The sequence below is a fragment of the Acanthochromis polyacanthus genome, chromosome 14, assembly GCF_021347895.1.
Source record: "Acanthochromis polyacanthus isolate Apoly-LR-REF ecotype Palm Island chromosome 14, KAUST_Apoly_ChrSc, whole genome shotgun sequence".
Taxonomy (NCBI): domain Eukaryota; kingdom Metazoa; phylum Chordata; class Actinopteri; family Pomacentridae; genus Acanthochromis; species Acanthochromis polyacanthus.
Genome location: NC_067126.1, coordinates 32,421,886 through 32,441,117, shown reverse-complemented (window position 1 = coordinate 32,441,117; position 19,232 = coordinate 32,421,886). Strand labels below are relative to the sequence as shown.

The 19,232-nt window shown below is 37.4% G+C and overlaps 1 protein-coding gene across 1 annotated transcript; it reads left to right on the top strand.

The window, feature by feature from the left end:
- Positions 1–2,736: 2,736 nt before the first annotated feature.
- stk24a (serine/threonine kinase 24a (STE20 homolog, yeast)) lies at positions 2,737–18,278 on the top strand. The gene is made up of 11 exons (XM_022211320.2): positions 2,737–3,263; positions 6,964–7,194; positions 9,826–9,882; positions 10,030–10,138; positions 10,769–10,926; positions 12,128–12,313; positions 12,414–12,559; positions 12,644–12,779; positions 12,880–12,948; positions 13,068–13,204; positions 14,182–18,278. Exons 1-11 carry the CDS (start codon positions 3,222–3,224, stop codon positions 14,213–14,215), a joined length of 1,305 nt encoding a protein of 434 aa, XP_022067012.1. The 5' UTR covers positions 2,737–3,221; the 3' UTR covers positions 14,216–18,278.
- Positions 18,279–19,232: the final 954 nt, after the last annotated feature.

The following is a 19,232-nucleotide window of genomic DNA, read 5'->3' as shown; positions in this document are numbered from 1 at the left end:
GGGTGGAGTAAATATCATTTACTTAAGGAAGATTACCAGGCCCGGGGTGGCTAATCAGGAGGACCGGGACAATTCCCGGTGGGCCGGTCTGATGTTTGGGCTGCGAGGGCCGGTGTTATATCCGGCAAAGAAAAAAACCTGGAGAGGTTTAAAATTAAATATAGACTATAGCTGTGACTTTTGCCAAACAGAACCAGAAACCATCATCCATCTCTTTTATCAATGCTCATACAGTAAAAACCTCTGGATTCATATACAAAACCTAATCCATAACAAAACCGGACACAGGATCGGCCTCCAGGAGAGCCACATCCTCTTTCAGTTTGAAAACCCCTCCATACCTTACGGTCTTTCCCTTTTGTTACAGACTATCATCATGCTGGCCAAATTTCATACTCACAAAACGAAATGGGCAAAGAAAAAACCAAATGGAAAATTCTTTGAAAATGAACTCAAACAATACTTTAATACAATAACAACATCATCAAAGAACAAAGTCATAAAAATATCAGACTTGCTTATTAAATACTTAAAATTCCCTGATCTAATATAAATTTGTTTATATTATTATTAGTTAATTTCATCCTCTTCTGCTCACATATGGTTGTAATACTCTCTTTATATGACTCTTTGTGTTTACAATGTAATATGTATAAGTTGTTGTTTCCATTTTGTGTTATTTTCTATGATCATTTTCAGTTATCACCCTGTATAACCTCTTTGTGTTAAATTAAAAAATACTACAAAAAAGTCACAGACATATAAAGAGTAGACGCTGCATCGACCACTACTGCCTATTGGCGCTGACGAGCCGTGGGGCAGCCATCTTGGACCGGTCACCCATTCCACTCAGCGCTGTTTGGTAGTGCATTTAATCCATTGTAATTCTCAATATTAAACTGATTTTCACGCGTTTTTTTTTTTTTTTTTTTTTTTTGCTGCAGACGTCATACATGTAGCTATGATACAGGACAAATGGTTTGGTGTATTTTAATATTCGTAGTGGGATTAACAGTAATAGAGCATTCTGATGTAGCCTCGACTGTAGACAGGTATTTTGCAAATGCTGTAAATGCACACACACACACACACACACACACACACACACACACACACACACAAATATATGATAGAGAAGCAGATAATGGCAGTAAAGTCAACTATTTTAATAATTTGAAGAGACAATATATGATTATGCTATATATACATATTTACATATATAAACAAAATACTGCCCAATGGACACATATTTCTATATAAAACAATAAATAGAAGTTATATATCAGAGAAAATGAAAACATATATAAATCAGAGTATCAGTATCATTCATATATATATATATATATATATATATATATATATATATATATATATATCAAAGTTATGTATTAGAGAAAATGAAAATATACATAATCATATATAGAGTATCAATATCATTCATACATACATATAGTATAATAGATAAGTTATATATCAGACAGTTATATGTCAGAGAAAATGAATATATATATATAAATCATAGATGGAGTATCAACATCATTCACATATATTTCACATATATATATAAAAGTTATATATCAGAAAAAATCATAATACATATATAAATCATATATGAAATATCAATATAATCAATACATCAGAAAATTATAATATATAAATAAATCATATATGGAGTATCAATATAATCAATACATAGAGAAAATTATAATATAAATCATATATAGAGTATCAATATAATTCATACATATATATTGAAAAAAGTTATATATCAGAAAATGATCATATATATATATAAATCATATAGAGCATCAATATACTATATATCAGGTCAGAGAGCGAGAGTTCCAAGACTGTAAGAAATATCCTTTATATATTTCTGCTGTTGTATTGATTGAAGGACCTTATAAATGGGATGTTAGACAAGTTCCACTAGCATTTATTAAATCTTAGTGGCATACTACACAGTAGAAAAGAATCTGTAAAAATCTGTAAAAAAAAATGGTAAAAATCTAGCAGTAAGTGTGCCAGGAAAAAGACATTAAAACAGATTGAATAATCACTCAAAAGTAGTCAAGTGCAGTGAACGTAAGCACAAATATTTGCAAAATAATGATATTTTGTAGCTCCAGTTAAAAAAGAGGTTATCTAGAGTCACGAAAGCGGACTTGATGACCTCTGTGTCATCAAGTGGCTTAAAATCTTAGAAGCGATTGAAACTCCTGGTGCAACACAGTCATGCTCCTCCGTATCAGCTGCCACTGGTTCTACAATTTTTCTCTTTTTATTTTTCTGTTTTTCTGTCAATCATAGATGCAGAGATAGTCTTCTTCCTGAAGGCTGCGTAGACAGCAGCTGCTGAGCAACAGTTAAAGCTACACGTACCGAAACAACCTGTATACAACAGGATTAATACCAGGATTTACACAGTCACGATGAAATTAACCATTGTTGTAGTATTTTGAGCTAAAAAACTGAAGGACACATTTTGTGAACATGAGAGGCTGGAGCTCATTTGCTGAAAATGGGCACAATATGAGACCTTTCAGTCACACAAAATGTCAGTACTGAAATCTAACAGAAATAACTCTAAAATAGACAGCACTTGAGCAAATGTACTTAGTTACCTACACACATGGGCCCATTGGATAAAACACGACACATATGAACTTCCTTTCTCTTCTGACGTTTCTGTTTTACGAGTGACGACATGCGCGCCGTCTACTCCTCCTCACTGTGATTGGTCCGCAGGTAAATGAGAATGACATTAACCAAGATGGCGCCGGGCGAAAGAGAAAAGTGATGAGAGAATAGAACAACAAGCGACACAACTGCACAACATTGTGCATTCATTTAGCCCGTGCTGTTGTTTAATGCCGGACCTCGGTCTTATCACCGGGAAGCTGACAAGCACGTATTGCGAAACCGCTTCGGTCTGCTGGGATACAATTATTCAGCTAACTGTTTGCTAACTAGCTGCTAAAGTGGCTAACGGTAGCTAACGTTAACTGCGGAAGGCGAGTGAGGAGAAGGCAGACAGGCGGCTCCAAGTGGAAGCCGACAAGTCGAGCCGTATTTTTTTTAATTACGCGACGTCTCACGTTGAAAGACCCGTTTGTTGCACCATCGTCCGACGTAACAATCTGTCAGGAAAGTAGCGTTAAACATTTGATAAGGAAAGCTGAAAAGACGAGGAAAGGCGTCATCTTTGCTGATCTGACGCCATGGCTCACTCCCCGATTCAGAGTGGACTGCCGGGGATTCAGGTAAATAAATATATTGTTGTGTTATTGGCTAACTTGGAGTTCATAAGCTTCAAAGATGGTGCGCATTTGTACTGCATGTTTCTTCTCATCCTTAAGTCGGAAGTGTACTACATGTTTGGAAACTTTATCCACAGACACGCTTCGTCAATGTCACTTTTTTTTTACACCATCACCTGTGTTTCTCGCTCGTAAATGCTCCAACATGTCAAAGTCCAGTGAAAGGAGTTTCCGATAAGATGGCTGTCATCATCGTTTATGTTTTTGTGATGCAGAGTCGTGCCAAAAAGTAATATAATTCCAAAAGCTAATTAGCCACTGCAGGAACCGTCGTTCTTATGTCACTGCATTATCTTACCTGCTTTATGCCTTAAATTTTCCCAAATCGTAGTATTTTTACCTGCAGCAGTAGCTTTAAATGACCATTTCAACTCGGGTATTGCAATTTTTCACTTACCAAAAACCCTGCTTTGCGACTGAAACGTTATAAATACATCCGAATGACTTGTTTTCATTCATGGGGGTTATAGTGTAAAGCTTAGTCACTAGAATGACTGCAAAAGAGAACATTTCTTAATTTCATATGCATAACTCATCATTAAATCAAGTTAGTTACAGTTTTAAACAAGGATGTTCGACATGCCAAACACATACACCCAAAATAACAGAAACAATATTGTAATCTTGCATATATTGACAGACCTGATTACACAACAAACTGCAAACCACTACAAGTTGTGACCACAGACATGAAGTCCTGTGTATTTGCATGACTGTCTGATCCAGATAGAAGCAGCTGTAGATATTTAAACTGGGAAATGCAGCTTAAACAAACAGTGGACAATGCGTGCTGGTGTCAGATTATACCACATCATACACATGACTAAGCTTGCTTCTAATTTGCAAACAGCTTTTACTTGCATCGTACGACAAGAAAAAGCATCCAGTTCTCACAGTTAAGCTGGAAACCTCAGATGTTCGTGTTTGGGCTTGAAAAAGTACAATTTGCTGCTTTGCTCGCTGATCAGTTGACAAATTGTTTCATGTGTTTACTGCTGTCAAGGTGCAGACAATTGCTTGTCTGTAATAATGTCAACTTATCACATGTATTGGTTTTGGTTTGATTTCATTATTAATTAATCTGATAATTGCTTGTTTCTTGCACTGATTATATGTTTGGTGTAACAAAGCAGTGCTGTTTTCATTATTAATTAATTCAGAAACTCTATAGGTCTATTTAATGTCAGGAAACTGATAAGATTTTTTTTTAAGTACAGATCTTTAAATGGCTAATTTTATGCAGCCGGCAATCCAAATTCCAAAGATATTTAATTTCGAATCCAATTAAACCTAAAATCCATTTTAATATTTGAGGAATTGGAACCAGATAGTATTTGGACTTTTGTCTGATAAATAAAACAAAAAAGTCAGTTAAACTTTTTTTAATTTCTGAGTCAAACCAACCACTAAATCAGTGCCTGTCCTAGTTGAAGAATTAATATAAAGTAGCCCAAATTACTGTGCACATAGGAATGACAATCTTCTGGGGTTAAATAACCAAGAGAGACACGTTTTCCTGTAGTTTACAGATTGCACAAAATATTGCTCTTTCACTTGAACTGTGATTGAATTCTTAGCATGTGCACATCTGAGCTCACAGGTTACTATGCAGATCCGTGCTGGCAGTTGGAGGGCTGGCAGTGAGGCTTCCACCCTGAGGGTGTGGTGTTGTGGTGTGTGGATGATGGCACTAAACTACACAGTTGTGTAGTGCAGATGGGAGAGCATCAAACACATGCTTTTAGAGCGAGGTTCAGGCAGCTTTAGTTGTCCCAGTAAACCTGCTGACTGTGGATATGGCAAGTACATTCCCATCATTTGTAGTTGGTGGTCACAGTGCTCTTGTTGTTTTTCCCATTGTTTTTGCAGAGGTCAGCCTCAACATTATAATTTTCACCTGGATGACTGACCACACCAGTGTTATGATAGTATTTTGGTTTTGTTGTTTCTGCTCTGCTTTGTTCTGCACTGCTCTGTCTTTTTCTCTTTGTTGTAAAGTCCCTTCGCTATCAAATTCACCAGTCCCCTCTTTGCCAGTTTTTCAAAGTGCAGCTGCTCAGCTCCCCCTCTATATAGGTTTGACCACCATACATTAGCAGTTTTACACGAAACTGTTCTCCGGGGAGACTGTATGGCAATGTGAGCCCGTAGATCATCATGCTAGGGCCAGGTTACCTGGTAAATTAAGCATAGAGTCAAATTGCTTGAGTTCTTTTTTTGGTGAAAAAAAATATATAATTTGCTGCATTTAAATGCTACATTTTATCCTGTGGTTATATTTTAATGGAAAAACTTTTTTTTTCTGCAATATTTTTACAATATTTTTGCCATGGAAATTATGGCACTACTCTGACAGTTTGGATTAATGTTTGCCGTAGATGAAGGGAAAGTGAACAGGCCAACTTGAAGACCATTATTCCTACCCTGGTGCTCCATGGGGAAATAAGCCATTAAGCTCAGTCAATAATTTAGGGTGTTGCCCTTCACTTCTGTTTAGCCTTTGTGGTGGAGATCATTAAGCCTCAGTCAGTGCGTTATGCCATCTTATGATGTAAGTGTTACTCAAAGCCACACATTTGTAGATGGCCATTTGTTTGTCATCAGCTGATAAAATTTGATAAAGTTAATCACTGCATTACTGTCATAAATTGAACATCTAAGAGGCAGAGCTACTCTTGATAAGTAGGCATGCCATCATTGATCAATATTGGTTTTATTATGTTAAGTTTAATTCACACATTGAAAACTCAGTCATTTGTCATTAAGTGCACCAGGGATTTTTCTCATCTCAGACATGATGACGGTAGATCTGTGAAAACCTTTAATACAACTAATGGTGTTGAGTTAGAAGGATAAGCTAAGCAGGAAGGATCTGGTGAAAAAGGTTGGGTTAGTTTGAGGAAAGTGAAGAATGTAGAGGGTTTTTTTTAAATCTTGACATATACATGAGACTAAAACTCAGGATAGCTCTGTCTTTTGCATTTGAAATGTGGTCATGCATTTTTTTTTCCAAATCAACATCTTATGACTCAACTTTTCTAGTTGTGCAGCACTAAATAGGCAGAGTACCCATTTTATTGCAGATCTGTTCCATTGTGAAGTTATAAATGATTAAGTGGAATTAGTCTTAATAACTTGTTTTTTTGTGAGTACAGTTTAAATATAGATAATAGATAGGGACTCTGTGTTACATATTAAATAGAACTAGACCAAAAATGGACTAGACTAGAATAGTAGCAAATTTGCTTATTTAGAACTTTAAAATATCCTGCTCAATAAGTGTCTTAGACACAATAAAAAAAAGAAAATTAAATCAAAATATGACTACAATTGAAGTGTGTCAAGATTGTTTGTGTTCTATATTCATAACCATATATACTGATGTTACTGCAACTTGTAGTAAGGAACCATCAGAACCAGTGGACTAGATTTCAGTACTAAGTCTTTCTCCCTGTTTAATAACTTCAGTATTAAACTTAATTCTGCTGTGTTTCAGTACCTGCAGTTTTTATGCCTGTGCTTTCACTTTAAACAAGCCATTTCATTTTAATGCATATTTGTGCATCAGACTGAAGCCTGTCAATTTCCTGTGGTTTTATGTTACTTGAAGTGCTCTCTCGACATCTTTCTGTCTGTCACTCAGAATTTGCGAGCTGATCCAGAGGAGCTTTTCACCAAGCTGGAGAGAATAGGAAAGGGCTCTTTTGGTGAAGTCTTTAAAGGCATCGACAATCGGACTCAGAAAGTTGTGGCCATTAAAATTATTGATCTGGAGGAGGCAGAGGATGAAATAGAGGACATTCAACAGGAGATCACAGTTCTCAGCCAGTGTGACAGTCCCTTTATCACCAAGTATTTTGGATCCTATCTCAAGGTAAGCATTCAATGCAGTGAGTTTCATGTAGTCAGCTTCTAAAAGTCAGTGTTTGCCTTAATGGAATTGTTAGTACTGTGTTCCTGCAAGCAAGTATGTGCAATGTAGGTCAATAAATAATGCAAATGGGCAATGGAACAAATATTGCCGGGGTAATATGGCACAGATTGGTTTAGAACAACTAGACATAGACTTGCATTGCAGCAGTGTATACTGTGAGAGCTGCAAAGAGGAAAAATTCTACTTAGACAGAGGCATATGTTGTGTTTTTTTATTTCTGTAGTGGACTTGAAATGAAACATGATTATGAAGCCATCATGCTGATTTTTTTGTTTGTTTGTTTTAGCTTCAGTGTTAGGGTGTTCTCTGTACAGTTAATCCTGAAAGTCAACTCTTGAACATCACATTCACTGTTTTATTTCAGATTCAGTGTGCTAGAATACAGACCCAAAACAATTGTATAATCCACGCCAGCCTGTAACAATAGAAAAATGTAATAGCTGTATTGACAGAATCACTTAGTTGCAAACCAGACTGCATTTTATGTAATAGATTTTCATGCTACTCGTGATGGTGCCAAGAGAGCCTCTTACTGCATTTACTGCAGTACTTAAAAGCAGACAGGACCTTCCAACAATATGTGTTGGGAACAACCTTTTAAAAATGGATAGGTGAAGGTGACGATACAGTTCAGATTTGTCTGCTATCAGCACCTCTGGTTGTTTAGGGCAGAGGTTCTAAAAGCGTTAGTTGGTCTGACACCAGGATAGTGCAGAGGATCTGTATGTGGTGGTGAAGAGGGAGGTGAAGACTGAACGGGGCTTTGCATGCTGGTTTTCTTTAAAAAAAAAAAAAACAGTGGAAGTTGGTTATTGCATGTAGCTGTTGTGCAGATTTTTCCAGCTTAACACCTCAGTCGGCATTAGGTGTGACACATAACTCATGGGAGCAAATAAGGTGCCTTAGCACTCTAAACTTTTAGTCCCTTATTACTGCAATTTGCATAAAATATTATACGGTTTGGAGTCAAGTCAGTCGAGTCTGAATTCACAGATTTGTTACACTCTTTTACAGTCAGTGTTACTTTCACTTCCTGATGATGTCATTGTCCCCCAAGTCCATTGCAGATAAGTTTCCATAAATATAGAAAAATAAAGAAATATCAATGCCATGCAAACCCAGTTGCCTTTTTTTTAGCACTAAGATATTTCTGAAATGATTTGGATTGCGTTACTCTTCTATATATGTTTATAATGTAAAATTGAAAAGGTGAGAATATGGAAAAAAATTTTAAAATTGTCTTACTATTACTCCTGAATAGAAGTTTGGGAGAAGCTGAGTCCAACTGTGTGTCCCTGGTTGTATTTTTGTTTGTGGTGTTCGGTCTGTGGGGGAGGCAGTAGCAGTCTTCTTAAGTTTGACATCCTAAGTAGACTGCATACGCTTTTAAATATAAGCACACAAGCTGAAATTGCGCTTCCAGGGATCTGTTTCTGTGTGAACTATTCTGACAGAACATGTTTAATGTGTCATATATTATTGCGGTTATGTTAAAGGTAAACAGCTGGGATGTATTTGGTGTTTTCACACAAATACCAGATATGTTTGTACAAGTATCAGTCTGTTGTAGCACGGACGTGCCAAGGCAGTGTATGTATGTTATACAATCTGCCATGTGTAGGAAATGAATCTACCGATACGTTGTCTGTTTATATGAGATATGTGTAATGAATGTCTTTTCCCAAGAACATGTTCATTTCTTGGTGTGGCATCTGCACTTCTTATACAGTTTAGGAAGAGACAGTGTGTTTTGTTATTAGATTTAGTTTCAATTATCAATCATTTTCCCATCTTGTGATTCACTAAACTGAATCCACATCTTCTTGAATTTCATTAAATCTGTTCTAATTTCTTAAATGTAACTGTGTGTTTATGATTGAAAATCAGTAGTCTTTAGCTGCTAGAAAGTGACAAATAAACCTGTTATAGCTTAGAGCTGATGGAACAGTGAACTTTCTCTGCTGTGGGATCAGTACAGCTTATCTTATCTCATCTTGATATAAAAGAATCCTTAAACACTGATCTGCCAAAATATTATGATCCCCTCCCCAGTGATCCAAAAACTGTGAATCTTTCACAACAGTTGCACAAGTTATGGGTTATATTCGAGGATGAGTAAGCAGTTGGATCTTTTAATCTGTGGGAGTGCAAGAAAAAATGGGTGTGAAGACCTAAATGAGTGTGAAAATTTCCAAATCATAAGGCTCATGGGGTGCTGCCAGTCAGCCGTCGAGAGTACATAATAAGATTGACCCAAAGAGGGGCAAACGATGAAGCGTTTAGGAGGTTTTGAGAGAACTCTGATTCTCAGTGTCTCATGAAAAACCAGCAACACATTAAACACAGGCAGTCATAATGTTTTGGCCCATCGGTGTAATAATAGCAGGAGTGTACGTCAGTGAAAAGTGATTATTCCGTGTTATTAATCACAAAATAGGTATGAAAACATCTCCACAAAGCACCAGTACAGTTATTTATTATCTAATGCAGAAAGTGGACTAAGTGAGCATTGCCCTGTTCTGTCAATACTCAAAGTTTGAAAGCTGTCTGAATCACTGTTCTGATTTTCAGGGTACAAAATTATGGATTATTATGGAATATTTGGGTGGAGGATCAGCTCTGGACTTGGTAAGTCTATTAAAATAAAATAAAAATGATGTGAAGATTATTTTACCTCTAAACTTTATAATTAATTGGCCATTGTGACAGTATGTAATTTGACAAGACAAAATAAAATCGTGAAGCTTAAAGTCTAGAACTGCTGCGTTCTTCCAGCTGGAACCAGGTGCCCTGGATGAAACACAGATTGCCACAATCCTGCGGGAGATTCTGAAAGGTCTGGAGTATCTGCACTCTGAAAAGAAAATACACAGAGATATCAAAGGTACGTCTAGTACATACCATCACCTTGGTTTTAGCAACACATGATGTAATCTGGACAGCATGTTCTCTATTGTGTCATTAATGATGCTGAAGTGAGACTTTGATCTGTGTTTTCCACAAAGTGCCTGTAATTATCTTTTTTTTTCAGTACAGAGCACCACTTTGATTTGTCTACATTTACCACTTGAATAGAAATCCTGTGTAGCTCTCTGACCATCTACAGTGTCATAAATAATTGTTGTGTTAAAGTACTTAGTGTTAAGGATGCTATTTCACTTTACATTTGTGCTACTAAAATAGGCAGCAGTGCTAACAGGAGCTGTACACAGCTGTTTGTTCCATAATGTGTCCCAGTTTCTGTAGGAAGACCTTTTTTCTTTCCCGGGTCTCTGTAATGCAAATGAAAACACTTTAAAGGTCTTTAGAAAGCTGATTGTTACTTTACAAGACCAAACAATGAGGTTGTTCCAACAGAGAGATATAATTCCAGAAACAAGGGCAGATGTAGGGAACAGCTATACCAGTCATATTACTCCGGTGATTGTGACTAAATCTGATCCGTGCCTTTTTAAACGACCTTCAGGGGTGATTTGTGAGGTGTCTCATTGCATTTTTTCACTACTGTTTTCAGCTGCCAACGTTTTACTGTCAGAACAAGGCGATGTGAAGCTTGCAGACTTTGGAGTAGCGGGCCAGTTGACGGACACACAGATAAAAAGGAACACATTTGTGGGAACACCTTTCTGGATGGCACCCGAGGTCATAAAGCAGTCTGCCTATGATTCAAAGGTGAGCATTATCCTGTCTTGTCTTGGTCTTTTTTATGTTGAAATGCAACTGAGTGTTTTTCCACAGAATCACAACAAATGTCTAGTTTTTGTATGAAAAAGATCGAATGAGCACCAGTTAGTTACTACGATTAATTTCAGGGTTGAAATACATAGAGCTTGCTTAAAGAATGGAGGAACAAATGATATGACAGCTGCTTTATATGAGTGGGTTCAGTTTCATTGTGAATCATTAGACCTGTGTTGTGTATTAACCAACTATTACTGATTCAAGAGTTTTAAGGTGGCAGTCTTGAAGATTTTCATTTAAATTCATGTTTGTTCAGTTGATGTGTATCGCCAAACAGGGTAACATAATGAGCCTCAGACCCACTGATCAAATAATATGAGAACTTTTACAACATTACTTGCTGGGTGTGGTGACACTCTTGCACAAAATTTGAAGCCACGTATAGTCAGTGACGCATAGTTTATTACTATGCAGTTATCTTTCTGTTGGAAATATAACTTTCTGACAGAAAGATGAGAGCAGTTATGCACAAAGATAACTGCTCTATAACTGAAGCGGTGCACTGCTGTTCTTTCTCTTTTCATTTTCATGCGTGGTTGCCTTGACTTTCTATGGGACATTGGTGGAGCACACCTTACTAAGTTGCTGACTTACTGATGATGTCATCCAGGCAACACTGTGAAGAAGATGTTTAAAAATGAACCTGCACTTACTGCTTCTCACCACAGGTGCCTTCAAAGAGAGTGAAACTGAGATCTTTGAGATGGTCACTTTAAAACAATAAAAAATAAACTGTGCTGTGTGTCCTGATCTAATGAGTTATAAAAAAAAAAATGAAGTAAATGTTCTGCATGAAATTGCTCCTAAATGATCCTTTGAACGCTTCAGTACTTCGCTGACCTTTGCCTGCTTGTTTTTGTCAGAAGCTCTGAGGCACACAGCAGACAGACAGAAATTACCCAGTACATATTTTTGGAATAACCACAACATGAGTCAGTGACTTGTCAACACAACCTCAATGTCACCCGTGGTCTATTTGCCAAACTTCCTCAAATACACCCATGCTGTTTAAGTCAGCCGGTTTAAATGTCATTTTGCACAGCACTGTGTCAGAATGTCTTTGTGAAGGAGTGTGTGACATTCTGCGGTTTTACTGAGAGGATCTTTTGTCTCAAATGTCTTTGTTTTATAGGCAGACATCTGGTCATTAGGAATAACAGCAATAGAACTGGCTAAAGGAGAACCGCCCCACTCTGAGCTTCATCCTATGAAGGTCTTATTCCTCATCCCAAAGAACAATCCACCTACACTGGAAGGAAACTACAGTAAACCACTTAAAGAGTTTGTTGAAGCCTGTTTAAATAAGGAGCCTAGCTTTGTAAGTTCAAATGAACTGTGTTGATATAACCAATAATTGTTGCTGCTTTGTACATTCTTTTAGTACTCACTGTATAATTTGTTTTGTGTGTTTTCTGTAGAGGCCAACTGCCAAAGAGTTGTTAAAACATAAGTATATTGTAAGGCATGCCAAAAAGACAACCTATCTGACAGAGCTGATTGACAGATACAAGAGGTGGAAGTCAGAGCAGTCCAGGGACGAATCAAGCTCCGACGAATCTGATGAGTAAGTTGTCGTCATCAGAGTTCTTCGGTGGTCTCGCAGCTCTGAGTACAACAATGATGTTAATGACAACCTGTTTGACTGTAGTGAACCAGACGGCCATGCATCTGGAGGTGACGACAGTAGTAACGATAAATGGGACTTCAACAACACCATCAGGGAAAAAGACCTGAAAAAGGTTCAGAATGGAGCAGCACAGCCAGATGAGTTAGGATTGAAACAGGTAACATCATTTATCATTACAGAGGACAAATGTGGGATGACCTGGTAGCAGACATATGTGTCGTCAAGGTTTCAGCTTACAATCTGCTTTTTATTTCCAGGTGGATGAGAGTCCAAAGAGGCCTTTGTCACAAAGCTTATCAACAATCTTTGGTCCATTGTTTTCTGAGGTAAACTAACTTATTCCAAATGAAAACATTGCTATTGTAAAAAGTGCTAAAAGTACTAAACTAGTCACCCAGAATTACACAGATCACAATATATTATCAAAAATCTGTCATTGTTACAGCTGAAAGAAAAGGGTGAGACAAGTAATGGCAAGCCAGAAGCGGCAGAGGAGCTGCGGGAGGCTCTTTTTCAGGCAGAAGAAACACACCCGGGGATCTGTGACTCTCTGGTGGCTGAACTAGTGCAGAGACTTCAGAGGTGGGTGAAGTTTATATCATTATTTATGTATGTATTTCTTATTGAAGTTGCTTTTGGGGGTGGATTTGCAGAGGGGTCAGTTCAAATGTGAGCTTAAGGGCTTTCAATTATGAAGAAAAAGGCAGGAAAATGTAGGATTTTACAGCCTTCTTCTGATGTATTTCTGAATATAATCACATTTAACTAGCGCAGCATGAAGTAATTACTATAGACTTGCTGCTTAGAGATTTTCTTCAGGACCACAGTGGTCATGGAACCATGAATGCCTGAAAACAGTTTCAATCCAGTAGCTGTGTTGATGTAGTGTCAGCTAAGTCACTAATCAAGGGAGAGAGTCTTAGACTTGACCGTGTTCAAATGTTAAAGATCTTTTTATTACAAAGAGAAGTCCGCATTCGAAGGCAGCAGGATTTATTATCCACAGATATCAAACAGTAGTTCTTAGCAGTGATAAACACCCCCAAGAAAACTGCAGCTACTGCGCTGTGCATCGTCTTTTATGCTGTGAGCGTTGGTCATTTTTCCACGCCTGTAGCGCGTATGATGTTAGTGACAATTTTGACACTATTATAATTTTCTAAATCTGTTGGTCAGATCATGACATCAGGTAATCATATTTCACCTCTAGATCACTGAACAGACGACATGCGCATTAAGTTACCTTTGTTTCTGATACACCTTGTTTACAAGTTATTTTGCTTTAAGTTTACACCGTTATGTTTTGAGTATTCCAGATATCATTTTCTACAAAGCATGTCTTCACCTACTTTGTGATCTTCCAGCTGTGTGTGTATGTGTGTCCTCGACAGACGCATGCCATCATCAAAACATCAGTGATTACTAGAACCTTCATCATTGTGTAGTTTGTACACATCTGTTGACTCTATTCTAGTCAACAGAAGGAATTCTAGGACTAGTGAAGTTGCTATCCTTTTTTAGGAATGTAAATATTCACCTTTTTCTCCGACATTTTCCAGGTTTTCTGTGCCACAGGCGGCCACCACTCAGTGAGAGGAGCTACGTCCAGCTCTGCTCTACTTTTCCACCCTGGTGGCAGCAGTCAGATCTTTTCCTCTGACCTCCACAGCCAGGATGAAGTCTCCCAGGAAGGTCTCCATCACTCACTTGCCTGAAGCAAATCCTGGCCTACTTAATGTCTGTTTATATGCTAGCACAGCACCAGAGGGTCCTATTCAGGACAGTCACTGGCCATTCAGTCAGCTGCCACCTGCTGTAAGATGTCCCTTCTCAATACCTCCTTCTCAGCTGTTTGTTTTCAGAGTGAAGTTAGCTATCTTTCTTAAAGGACTCTTGAGTTTTTGATTTTGGTGGGTTTGTGGCTGTTTCACAAAGGTTTACACTCAGCATCCTTTTGGAGAAAATACCTTGCTTAATTGTGTGCATGTGTGTGTGTGTGGCTGTGCGAGATATTCTGTGAGACATGCAGTGAAGAGTGACAAGTGAGTTGAAGCATTCTATTGAAAACTCAGGTATCCTGCTTTAAGTGTATTGGGTTCCTCTGGGAGATGGAAAGAGCTCTCTAGGGTGGATGTACAGACTTGTAAATAAGCTAATTTCTACAGATTCATGAAAAAATATCAGAGCGTTTGGTACCACTGTGTTCAAATGGCCAAATGCAAAACTGTAGATAATGGCTGTGAGGTAAATATTTTGAAAGACTTAAAGGGGCCACAAATGAGATTGCCTTGCCTTTGTACTTGTTCTTTTGTATATTGGTCTTTGATTTCTCTCTTTAGTTGTAAACTTTTTAAGTACTCATCCAGTGAATGAAAATGGCTGCCCTCTATCATATTTTACTATTGATTTATTATTATATTTCTTAATGCTCTTTAACTTTTTGGTTTCAGACTCTGCTGTGGTTGTAATATTGTTGGCGAATGTAAAAAAAAAAAAGTAACGGCTGGTTTATTGAAGCCCCACCGGTTTGAAACACTGGATGCTCTGTTTCCAGCCCTGATTACACAAGGCCTCGAGTTGTGTTGGTTTGTTGGCCTCTGCCTCATTCCCCCTCTTTTTTCTTCTTTTTTTTGCTGTGTTTTATTGATCAGATGAACTGAGGTTTCGTCCATTCATTCCATTAACAGGGCAGTGCCATCATCTAGTTTATAAATCAGCAGACTCTGTTAGTCTTCCTAGGAGCTGCAGTGGTACTATCTCCTCAACGTACCTGCAGCTTTAATTGCACTTAAAGCATAAATGCCTTGGACTATAAACAAAGTAGCCATAAAACAGTAGCATGAGACTTAGAGTATTTTGCAGGTATGCGCCATACTATCTGGGACACACAAGTGTCCACCTGAAGTCTCACAGCTTGGACTCTGGAGTTGGTCATTGCAGTGTAATATTTGCCTGGCTGTATCTTTCCATTTGGACTCGTGAGAAGTTTTCGTAGTCGTGCGGTAAATGTGCATCGACGTTTCACACAGTAGACGACACTGCTCTCAGACAGACATATTAGCATAAAGCCACAAGGTGTTCAGAGACCAGCGACTCTGCTACTACTTCTGACTGTAGTGTAAAAGGAATGTGCATGATAGTATTAACAGTATAAAGCCTATTGGTTGGTCTGAGCAGTATGCGTTGTAGCATACTTCTACAGGACTGAAGGAATGTTGAGTCCTGAACAGAGCTGAATCAGCCTTATAGTATTTGTGATGAATGGGATGAATAGTATCAGCTTTAAAAACATGAGATCAAATGTTTTTGTTGTGATTTCTCCTCTGTTTTGTTTTTTTTGTGTGTGTCCTCTCGGGCATCAAAATGCATAGGCTGTGATTCTTCAAATGACAATTTCTTTGATTTCTTGCCAGAATAAGGTGTGCATGAACAAATGGGCTCTTTGTACTGTTGTTATCTAAAAATTGTTGCAGTTAAGAAGAGAGAATTTTTCATGATATATTCTGTTTTGGTTTTTTTGCCAGGGGGCAATACATGGTACACAGTGCACAGGACGGGTTAAAGGAACAGTTCAACATTCTAGGAAACATGCTTATTTGCAACGTGGTGGGCGGTGGAGAATATTTATACCACTCAAGTATACGCTTCATTCATAGTCACGTACAGTCTAATGCAATCAAATACAAATGTTGGATAATGTAAAGAAATCAGTGACATTAGTTTATGATGGTGTTAGACTGGACTGCACTGTTTCTATCCTGTCCTGTGTGTAAGTAGAGAAGAGAAATGTAGAAACACCTTTAAATATATCGCAGTCCAGAACAGCATCACCTTTAGCTATGACCCAAAAATGAGAATAGAATTTGATCACCCTGAATGTTTAAGAAATTTCCCTCCTAAAGTCAAAATGCCATTAAGAAATCAGTGAATTCTAGCTATTCTCATAACAAAGATAGAATTAAATGAGTTTTCCACAGTGTCACTAGAATTATTATGAGTATTGAACAGACAGCTTTTATATTAATTTGATTGTATTGGATTACAGTAAACTGCACAAGGGTCCCTAATAATGTAGCCGCTCACACAGTGTTAGACTTTAGTCAGCAGCTAAATGTTTGCATTACAAATATACTAGAAACAGGATAAACAAGTCTGTGTAACTGCAACACAATTCTCCCTCCATCACCACTGAAGCTATTCTACTAAGAATTGCATATCATTTATTTAAACCGTTCAAAAACAATAATTCAGCATTTGATTAAGGAGTTGAACCCATGTCTTGGTTTACGTCTTAGCTAGGAGCAGTCACTTCCCAAAGTTTCTGCTTTGTTCTGCTGTAATAGTCGCTTGCAGACATGCACAATGTTGAATTTTTGCTGATTTCCAGTGCCGATATAAGTATGTACATATTTTCCACCTATTTGCAGAGAACATCAGGTCTCTCCTGCAGAGGAATTAACATATTATACCTTCTCTTATCTTGGTGGCCCACTTGGCTTGTAGACCAAAAAATGATGCTTTCCAAATGTAAACATTCCCTAGAAAAATATGAAAACTACTTCAACTTACAGACATTTCATTTTATGGAACATTTCAAAGAAAACTGTAGACAGTCAGTGTTAATTTCACGTTTAAGCCTTTATTGACTGATAGAAATGATGCAGATGTCATTGCATTGTGCATTCCTAGGCAAGTGTTTCATCATGTTTGGAGTAACCAGCTATATTCTCACATAAATGTTCTTATTGGAGAGTATAACCCACCATAATGTGCTGAATTGTACTTGCTGGCAGGTGGATTTTTATTACTTTTGGACAGACCTACTTGTGCTGAATTCATCCGTCTACCAGCTGTGGTTTTACATTTAACTTACAGACAGCAGACCTTGAGAATTTTCCAAAATACCAAACTTTTCTCTGTCAGTTTCCTTCCTTTTTCTCTTGGAAAACAGTATAATTGTCCTTTTCTGCTTCCTGCTGTAGTTACAGTAGATTACACAGATAAATGAGTAGAAGTCGACTGGTGATCCATTTAACTGGATCAAGAAATAACAGCAGACTTGTCACATAATGCGACTACAGTGTTTTCCATTTCTCCCCTGCTGTTGTGTAAAACAGTGATTCAGCTTTCAGACTTCATTCTTCTGTGAAATGTGCCATGTAAGCCCTCCACCCCAAGAGACAATTTGCACCTTCTACATTGTCTAATATGACCCTTTATCTTTGTATTTGTTGCACTTTGTAGATTTATTTTTTTGGTTTTTAAAAAATGGTACGTAAAGCTACGAAATTATGTTGCAGTTCCACCAGTTATTCTCCCCCCCCCCCCCCCCCCCCCCCCTTTGTGTCTTGTATGGCAATAAAGCAGTGTGATCGCCAGGAGTCATTTCTTAGCACAAGTAGGCATATATTCTATTAAAGTATTTTTGTAACCCCAAAGAGCAGCATTAGAGCGAGTAAAGTTTGGTTCTGTGATGTGTTCCGAGTTTCAGTTAACACTGGATAGCAATCATTTAAAATGTACATTTCATTTTGTGTGACTTTGCTGACAGTTTGTAGTCCAGTATACATGTTTGCTAATTCAGGACCGTGCTGTTGGGTTTATTGGAAGTTATCAAATGATTAAGGAAAAATAAAAGATTCAGTGCAAATTTGAACAGTTTTGGAAATTTGCTTGTCTGTGACTGCTTTTTAACTTTTCATTTGGAAATTTCACCTCTCTTGCTGGTGGTTGTGCCGTATTTGAAAACGGATTAAGTTTTGTATAATAACCAACAATTTAAAAATACAACATATATTTATTTTGTTAAGTGTTTGGTCACCACTTGATGCTAGAACAGCTTCAGTCCATCTTAGCATTGAAGCTCTAAAGCTCTACTGGAGGGATGGAACTTTATTTTTCCAAAAGATATTAGCTCATTTAGTATTTTGATGACGGTGGTGGAAAAGAAATCCCAGTGATGAGATTGTTTTTTCAACTTAAATACACTGCACAACTTAATGGAAAGTTATAAGAGAGGAACACAAACCACATAGATGTATGTTTTAGCTATCTAAACTTGAACATTGGATATTTAGTGTTTGTGTTCCAGTTATGTCACTTTCATATAAAACCTCATTTTGCATCTTATGCGGCACCAGTGTAGCTGGAAATCTACAAGACTATAATTTCTACATGCATGAAACCACACTTCACTTTGTTTGGTTAAAAAAAAAAAAAAAAAAAAAACGACATGAAACTATGTCAGCAAATACCTCACAGCAAGTTTTATTTATACATCCAAAAACAAAAGATCAAATTTCTCACACTATATACAGATATTACATACAGTGTTTGTACACATATTACATAATTTGTACACAAGAAAAATATACATAAAAATGTAAACTTTTGTATACAAAAAATACCTTAGACAAATTAAACAAGGACCAATAACAAAAGGTGACTAGATTAGCTCATCCTATCTTTAAAAACAGTAATACAGTACATTCAATGAGTATAGGAATTTGTCAGCCATCTCTGAATTCAAGCAGTTACATGTGCCTACGAGCCCTGTAAATTTTGTTCTACGTGGTTGTCAGGAGAGTAAATTGGTGCAGCGACTAATCTC